Here is an 8,820-nt window from a genome sequence, read left to right as displayed (position 1 = left end):
TATTTAACTCTTTTCTGATAGGCCCGGCCACGCGTCTAGGCCTTATCCTGATTGGTGTGTCCTTCTGTCCTTCAAAAAGGCGGGCTTAAGGGTCCGTGTTGCCTCAGCGGGCCCCGGAATTGGCCGTGCGCGGCGCGGCGGCGCCTTCGATTGGCTACGCGGGCCGTCCGTCGCGGCAAAGGAGGCGGGGCGGGCGGCTGGCTGGTGCGGGGCGGGCGGGCCCCGGAATTGTCATTTCTTTGTTTCCGAAGGCGGAGGAGGCTCGGCGCCCCCCTCCTGGCCCCCCTCCCCCCCGGTGCTGGCTCCATGTCTGTGTGACCGGCCGCAGGGGTAGGATTCAGGCCCGACGCGGGGCGGGCGGGCGACGGCGGCTGAGGTGAGAGGCGGCGGCGGCGGCGCGGCTCGGGCACCGGCCCCCCAGCGGGAGGATGAAGCGGCGGAACGCCGACTGCAGTAAGCTCCGCCGCCCCCTGAAGCGGAACCGGATCACCGAGGGTATCTACGGCAGGTGAGCGGCGGCGCCCGGCGTGGACCAGCGGGTCCCGGGCGCCGCTCGGAAGGGGCCCGGCCCCGTTATGTAACCCCCCGACTAGGCCGCATGCCCGCGCCGGGGGCTCTCCTGAGGCGCGCCGCCCGCGGAGCGCCGGGCCAGCCAGCCAGCCGAGGGTCCGCCCCGGGCCACGGGGTGTGGCGAGGGCCAGGCGGAGGGCGCGGCGGGCGCGGGCGGGAGCCACGGGGCCGCCGTTGGCCGTGGTGTGTCGGGGGGAGGGGCGGCACCCCCGCGGCCCGGAGCCCTGAAGCCCGGGGGTCCCCAGCAGGCTGTGCGCTCGGCCCCCTACCGAGCCCGGGTCACGCTGAGCTCGGAGGTTGGCTGCCCGAGGCTCGTGGACGCGTGCGGCGGGGCGAGCGAGCGGCCAAAGTTAGGAGCTGCCAGGGGCGCGGGACCCTCGGGCTCGGGGCGGGGCCACGCCGGCTACTCTTCTGCGCTCTGCTACCTCACGGGGTCCCCACCTTGGCTCAGAGCGCCCAAGGCTGACACCCCCAGATCGTGCCTGCCGGTGAGCCCGCTCCAGACCGCGGCTTTTCTCAGTTCCTCAGCAAACATTCTGACAATTGCAAACAGATATTTTGCAGGGATTCTCTCCCAACTCAGGTTTGGGGATTTTTTTTTTTTTTAAATCCTCTGTTTATGAAGGAAAGTGGTGTCCCTTTAAATAGAAATTGAATCCACTCCTCCTGGACAGAAGGACAACAGGTTCATGGGGCATTTTGGTGACTGTCACAGCTTCCCCAAGCCCAATTTGTGTGCGGAGGTTATTTTCTGGAAATGCCTATTTCCGAGGCGAAGTAATTAGTTTACAAAAGAGAGTGCTCAGCATGCGGCTGAAGGCTTTACTTGAGTCCTCTTGGCGCCTTACGGTTTAGGTCTTGCTGTGAATCTTGGAGAAAAATACAGGAGGTAGCTAATGACAACCAAGTTGTAGCATAACTGTACACCCTACACATGCGGTTGTTTACACGTGTGAAGTGGCTGCCCTCCACAGGCAGGTGACTTATCTAACCATGAAGGGGGATTCTTCAAGTTTAAAAGGAGTAAGAAGTCAAAAGCCTAGGCTAGATGATATGTAAGGAGCCACGGATCGCATCCATTCATTCAACAAACGTGAATACTATTTGCTCAACAGTGTTGGAGTCAGTCAGGACACAGCTGTTAGCAAAACCGATGAACATGGTTGCTGAATCAGACGTGACAATAAGTAAAACTGAAAAAGCCAACCCAAAATTTTCTGGCAGATTGAATGGGTGGAGGCAAGCCTGCGTACTATAAATTCTTGAATGAAGGAAGGCTTTTTTCCTTAGCCATTGAAAATATTAGAAGAACTTCCCATTAATAGCAGCGCAAGAATAGAAAATAGAAAAAGTGTGTTAAAGTTGGCAGGTTAGGACCCTGTGGTATTTGAATTTCTATTCCCAGTCACAGAAGATGAGCCCCCTCATGAGAAGATTGGAAACAGCTGTGTTGTTTGCCTGATTTCTGGTGTATTTTAGCTTTTTTCCTATTTAAAAAAACACCTGGTTTATGACTTGTAACTCAGCAGCCGTGGAGTTCCTCTTTTAATGAAGATCTATTGTTATACTAATGCATCTTAGCCTTTGAATTTCCTTACCCTAAAGGTTAATAGTCAATACACTATGTCCATCATTCAGTTTCATGTGTAAAACTTCAAAAAACTAATTGGTGCTTCAGCTCCGTCTGCTCTCAACTCTGTTGGGCTTTCTTTGTTAAATGTCAGTAAAGGAACATAAATATATGTCTACCTGTCTTTTTTGTTTGAGGCAGAGTATTTCAGTTCCCATCTCTGTTTCTTCATGTTATGGAGTACCGCAATGGGAAAATCATACGGTGTTTTATCCCCTTTTCGTTTTTAAGGACTGCGTTGGAAAACTTCCAATATTTGTTAAGAAAATGGAATGAGTGGGCTAGTTATAAATTAGGACATTTGAGGATTCATGGATATCAAATTTCTGTTGATCATCAAATTAAAGTCTGTATTCAATTCTGTTTCATGCCATCTATTGCCTGTTTTGTTTCTGAACATCTGGCCAATTTCATCTCATTAAAAAGGAGTCCTCTTCCCAAGGGCTGTGTTGACAATTTTGATATCCACTGTCTAGTCTTCTGTTTCATAGCCTAACCTTCCATGGAGGACTGTGTTCACGTTGTTAGTCTGCTCGCTTCTCTTGAGCCCTGGCATGTGTGAGGGAGCTGCTAAGATGAAAAGCACTGGACTGCAGCCTACCAGAGACCTGGGCCAGACTCAAAGTCCCAGCCCTGATGCTTTGGACGAGTGGAACATCCACTACTTTGAAGCTCACTTCTCCCATCCGTTAAATGACCTTTGAAGATATATAAATATACATGTGCATATACAAACACAGTTTGTTGTGGAGCTCCTTATAAATTCCAATGAGTTATTCAGACATTTTTTTACCATATTATTGCTATTATAGCCTATTCTTTAAGGAGGCATGAAAGGCCATTAGATTTGACCCAACCAAAAGCCAAAGTTGACTAATAATAACATGGGGCCACTTGCTGCTCGGTGCTGCTTTAACAACAATACAATGAATCTCAACCTTCCTAAGCTGAGACCCTTCAATACAGTCCCTCATGTTGTGGTGACCTCCAACCGTAAAATTATTCTCGTTGTTACTTCATAACTAATTTTGCTACAATTATGAATCATAATGTAAATACCTGTGTTTTTTGATGTTGATGGTTTTAGGGCATCCCTGTGAAAGGGTCATTTAACCCCCAAAGGGGTTGCAACCCACGAGTTGTGAACCAATGCTCTAAAAATCCTGGTGCTTTAATCATGGGCAGCTATTTCAGAAGAGATCACTCATTGTCAATATCATAGCTCTGTTGGAATTCTGTTTGAGAGCCAAGATGCTAGGGAGTGTTAATCTGAGGTATTGTATTAATGCTGTATATATGTATATACACATATATGTGGGTATATATATATATATATATTACACATATATGCATATACCCACGTATATATACACACATATACATATATATTACACAAATATGCATATATACATATATAATGTATATGCATACACACAGATATGCATATACATTATACACACACTATATATATTATATATATGACATACATATATATATATATATAAATAAATGCACATGAAGAACTGTATTAAAGGGTCGCAGTCCTAGGAAGGTTGAGAACCATTGTTTTTTGTTTGTTTGTTTTTTGTTTTTTTTCGAGACAGGGTTTTGCTGTGTAGCCCTGGCTATCATGGAACTCACTCTGTAGACCAGGCTAGCCTTGAACTCAGAAATCTACCTGCCTCTGCCTCCCAAGTGCTGGGAATAAAGGCGTGCACCACCACTGCCCAGCTTAAAGATTTATTTATTATTATATCTAAGTACACTGTAGCTGTCTTAAGACAGCACCAGAAGAGGGTGTCAGATCTCATTATGGATGTTGTGAGCCACCATGTGGTTGCTGGGATTTGAACTCAGGACCTTCAGAAGAGCAGTCAGTGCTCTTAACCGCTGAGCCATCCATCTCTCCAGCCCCGAGAATCATTGTTTTAAAGCAGCACTGAGTAGCAAGTGGCCCCATGTTATGATTAGTCAGCTTTGGCTTTTGGTTGGACCAAATCTTATTTCCTTTTATGCTTCCTTAGAGAAATATATATACATATATGTATGTACATACTGTGTGTGTGTGTGTATATATATAGTATATGTACAGTACTATATACACAAACATGTCCATCATCTAAAGATCCAAATATTCTCTCAAAAATGTTAATTCCAGTCAAGTTAATAACTAGGATTAAGAGGAAGGAAACAGGGATGGTGTTTTTGTTATTACTAAGAGCTGCCATTAAGTGTAATTAAAAAAAAAATAGCTGAGTTACCATAGAACCAAACAGGTAGGCAGTCACTATTCAGGTGTTAAGTGGATAGATAAATACATAAATATAAGCTAATAGAGTCCATTCATTGAAAACCGACCTTGTAGAGCTGTGGAAGCTATAGGATAAGACATACGTCTCAATCTTCAGGGATTTACTGTCTAGTAGGCCGAAGTAATACTCTTAAATTTGTACAGTAGCTTAGAGCTTTCAAAGAAACTAGGGTTCTGTTCAAGTAAAAATGTTTCTGTTGGATCAGACTTCAACTTTGTTGTAGTTGTTCACCTGACCCATTAGCAGCTGGTTTCTTCCTGTGCTATTTTATGAAATAGACAGTTGTTACTAAGAGAGAAAATGCTTTCCAACTCAAATGAGGTAGACTTGAAAATTATGAAAGCAAGTTATTAATAATGAAAACTCGGGCTGGTGAGATGGCTTAGTGGGTAAGAGCACCCGACTGCTCTTCCAAAGGTCCGAAGTTCAAATCCCAGCAACCACATGGTGGTTCACAACCATCCGTANTGAGATCTGATGCCCTCTTCTGGTGCGTCCGAAGACAGACAGCTACAGTGTACTTACATATAATAAATAAATAAATCTTTAAAAAAAAAAAAAAAAAAAAAAAAAAAAAAAAAAAATAATGAAAACTCATTAATTACTACACATGGAAGTTCCTGGACTTCCTGGCTGTGAGTCCCTCCTCATGCTGCCCTCAACACCAGTCAGTGCACTGACTGGGCTTGGTGCTAAGCATCTCAATACAGTGCTGATTCTCCTGGAGGGGGACTGCCTGGTGTGTGGCATCCAACTCAGGGTTCTGTGTAGGTCACCCTATCTCTTCTAAGACTTTAAAAGAGGAAGTTATTTAGGTAAAAATATGTTAGTTATAAGATGTGGGCAGAAATATACTAAAGTATATTTCAAGCCTCTATATTTAAAATTGTTACTTAAAAGAGTAGAGTAAGAATTTTAATTCACATGTGCATGTCCAGTGTCAGGAAATGGTTTTCTGTCTCTGTTTCTGGTGGTTGAAGCTTGCACCTCTTCATTGTGAACTTACAGCACTTCCTATATGGGGCTCCACTTGAAGTGGTGCCTGAAGCTTACAGTGTAGTACTGGACCTGACAGCATAGGGCTTTAGGACTGCCCTGCATGAGACTCTCCTACCTTTGTTTTCACAACAGTCTCCTGGTCTTCCAGGTTAGAAGCCACCAGTCTTTGCGCCCTCCTTTCCTTTCCAGTTTCCTTTTCTAGACCCTTGTCTACACAGCGCTGTCTCTGGAGGATTCTCTCAGTTGTTGTTCCTGCCTCTTTAATGATGTTTTCTAAACCTGGCTTTAGATTCCTTTGGGCTATGTTTATTAAAGTCACTGGAGGCTGGCTGCCTTGATTGTACATGTGTTCTGCAACTGGAACTCCAGATTCCAGTGTCGCAATCTCACAGCCTGCAAGCATTTCTGTAATCTTGGTAGGCATTGACTTTAACAGGCAGGACCTGTCATAAAGGACCCAGGCACAGGCTCTGTATATTTTAGAGACTTGCTGGGAAGGGTGAGTGTAATGAATAAATCAGTGGTCAGATAAACACTTAGGTTCATTATTTCTATAAACTACAATTAAACAGTTTGTCACACTCAAATGTTTGTGTTTTAATTTTGTGCCTGTGGAATATTTAGGAAAAAAAAAACTTTCCTCCAACTTCCAGTATGATCCTTACTGTCTTAGTAGTTTACTTTTATTGGTAGGTTAGTTTCATTAGGTGTTTTGAAAAGCCCTTTAGTGGCCTGGAGAGATGGCTCAGTGGCTCAGAGCTCTGGTTACTCTTGGCAGAAGCCCTGGGTTTGATTCTCAGCACCCACATGATAGCTCATAACCAACTGTACCTCTAGTGCCAGGGGATCCAGTGCTCTCTCTGGCCTCTGTGAACAGCAGCAGGCACAGGCAGAACACCCTGACCCCCAGCCCCCAAATACAAGGAATAAGAAAAGAAAGCCCTTCAAGTTGTTGCTGCTGGATTGGGGGTTGGGGGACACAGATCCAGTTCAGCTTATTTGCAAAAGCTTCCCTGTTGTAGGAGCTGTATTCCCTTTGTCTCTGTTATGATTGCTTAGGGCCCTCCTTTTGAACCTCCATAGTCTTGGAGATTGATTTAACTGCAAGCTTAGGAACTTGATGTTTCCACTAACTTCTTCTTCTTACTATGCACCCTCTCCTCTGTGGACTTACTTCGTGTTCTCTGAACATTTTCAGAGGCTTTTTCTAGCATTTTTCTCAGACTTCTCCACTGGGTTTGTATCTGTATGTCTCTGTGTGTGTGCTTTTATTTTCTAGGCTGCTAGCATCTTTTGGAGTCTAGAGGATCAGGCAAAAATCTTAGAAACATAAGGCCAACAAGATGGGTTCAGAAGGTGTCATACGCACCTGCCAGCACGCCCCTCACAACCTGACTTCAGTCTCAGAACTCACCTGGTAGATAGAAGGAGAGAACTGATTCCACAGTTGTCCTCTGACCTCCACACAAACATCACTGTGTATGTGCACACACACCCACAAAATAAAATCAAAATTAACCCCCCCCAACCTCGTTAGGTGAAATACTGTAATTAAGCTACTTTTTTTTTTTTTTTTAAATAAAGTGTGGCATTCTATACTGATTGTTCTCTGGGCTTACTCAGTTTGGGTGTAATTATTTTACTTGGACAGTTTTCAAGAGTTGGGTTCTGAAGAAAAAGTTGGCTGTGCACCAAGCGGCTCAAGTGAGACGGTGCACACAGGCAAGAGCACACACACCTTTGCTAGACTTTCCGTCAAATCTTTAGGGCACTAGTTCCTCAGGATTTTGCCTTGGGGCTGTGTGTCCTGGTAGTGGAAACTAAGACAGGCTTAACAACTTTTAGGATATTTTCTGGAGGCTTTGTATCTTTAACTTGGCAGTCACCTTACCTGACATCAACTGGGTCTCAGTTCATCAGACCTTCCGAGATACCTTATACTACCAAGGTCTTTCCATGGCATTGCCTTCATTCCAGTTTAGTTTCTTTTCTCTTTTTCTTTTCTTTTCTTTTCTTTTCTTTTCTTTTCTTTCCTTTTCTTTCTTTCTTTCTTTCTTTTTTTAAAAGAATTATTTATTTTATGTATGTGAGTACACTGTTGCTGTCTTTAGACACACCAGAAGAGGCTATGAGATCCCATTATAGATGGTTGTGAGCCACCATGTGGTTGCTGGGAATTTACCTCAGGACCTCTGAAAGAGCAGTCAGTGCTCGTAACCACTGAGCCATCTCTCCAGCTCCTTCCTTTATAGTTTCTTAGCTGCTGCCACTAAGGACACTGTGCTCACTCTGAGTGTTAGGATTATAAATTCAGAAGCAGTGCCCTCACTGCCATGTCCTCTATGGGAATCAGAGGCTTTGCATAGAGTGAATTGAAGTGGTGGAACTCACCCATCTTAGATGGTGCATGTCATTGGTGCATCCCAGCACTTGTGATCCCAGCACAGACGAGGTGGCTGGGAATGACCTTGCTCTGTCTATAGATTATATTACTGCTTTGCTTACTTTCAAAACACCTTCAAAAAACAAGAAAACTGCCACTGTACTAAAGTCAGGCCTGTCCTACAGGGAGAACACTTGAACACTAGAGGGAATGAATGTCACGGTGATAGTCAGGCTGGAGAGATGGCACCATGGTTAAAAGCACTAGCTGTCTTCCACAGAACATGCATTGGGTCTTCAGAACCCACATGGTAGCTCATAACCATCATTTACAGTTCTAGGGGATCCGATAGCCTCTTCTGCTCTCTAGGTACCAGGGGCACACACGTTGCATACTCATGCACACAGAAAAAAGACTCATTTAGTTGGCAGTGGTGATGCATGCCTTTAGTCCTAGCACTTGGGAGACAGAAGAAGGTTGGTCTCAAGTTCCAGGTCAGCCTAGTCTATGTAGTGAGTTCTAGGATAGCCAGGGCTATACAGAGAAACCTTGTCTCAAAAACAAACAAAAAGACTCATATACATCAAATAAATAAATTTCTTTTTTAAAAAAAAGATTTCTATCTCAAATGAGAGAATTTGACTGTAAAGAACACTTTATTTTATATGTTTCACTAACATCCCTGCATGTATACCACACATGTGCCTGGTGGCTGAGGAAACTTGAAGACTGTGGATGTCAGAGTCCTTGGAGCTGGAGTTGTGGAAGTTGTGAAGCCACCATGGGGTTGTTGGGAATTGAACTCTGGATCTCTGGCAGAGCGGTTAGCTCCCCAACTTTTCTTTTTCTTCTTTCTTTCTTTCTTTCTTTCTTTCTTTCTTTCTTTCTTTCTTTCTTTCTCTCTCTCTCTCTCTCTCTCTCTCTCT

General features: G+C 44.6%; 1 protein-coding gene across 2 annotated transcripts in view; it reads left to right on the top strand.

Moving 5' to 3' along the window:
- Positions 1-8,820, top strand: part of Maco1 (macoilin 1) — a 53,307-nt gene continuing 44,487 nt past the window's right edge. For both annotated transcript variants that reach the window (XM_021160173.2, XM_021160175.2), the window contains exon 1: positions 1-508. In XM_021160173.2, the coding sequence (XP_021015832.1) occupies positions 429-508 (80 nt within the window). In that variant the 5' untranslated portion in view covers positions 1-428. The remainder of the gene's footprint in view (positions 509-8,820) is intronic.

The sequence above is a fragment of the Mus caroli genome, chromosome 4 (assembly GCF_900094665.2).
Source record: "Mus caroli chromosome 4, CAROLI_EIJ_v1.1, whole genome shotgun sequence".
NCBI lineage: Eukaryota > Metazoa > Chordata > Mammalia > Rodentia > Muridae > Mus > Mus caroli.
The sequence above is the reverse complement of the archived record's forward strand: the minus strand, read 5'-3'. Positions and strand labels throughout refer to the sequence as shown.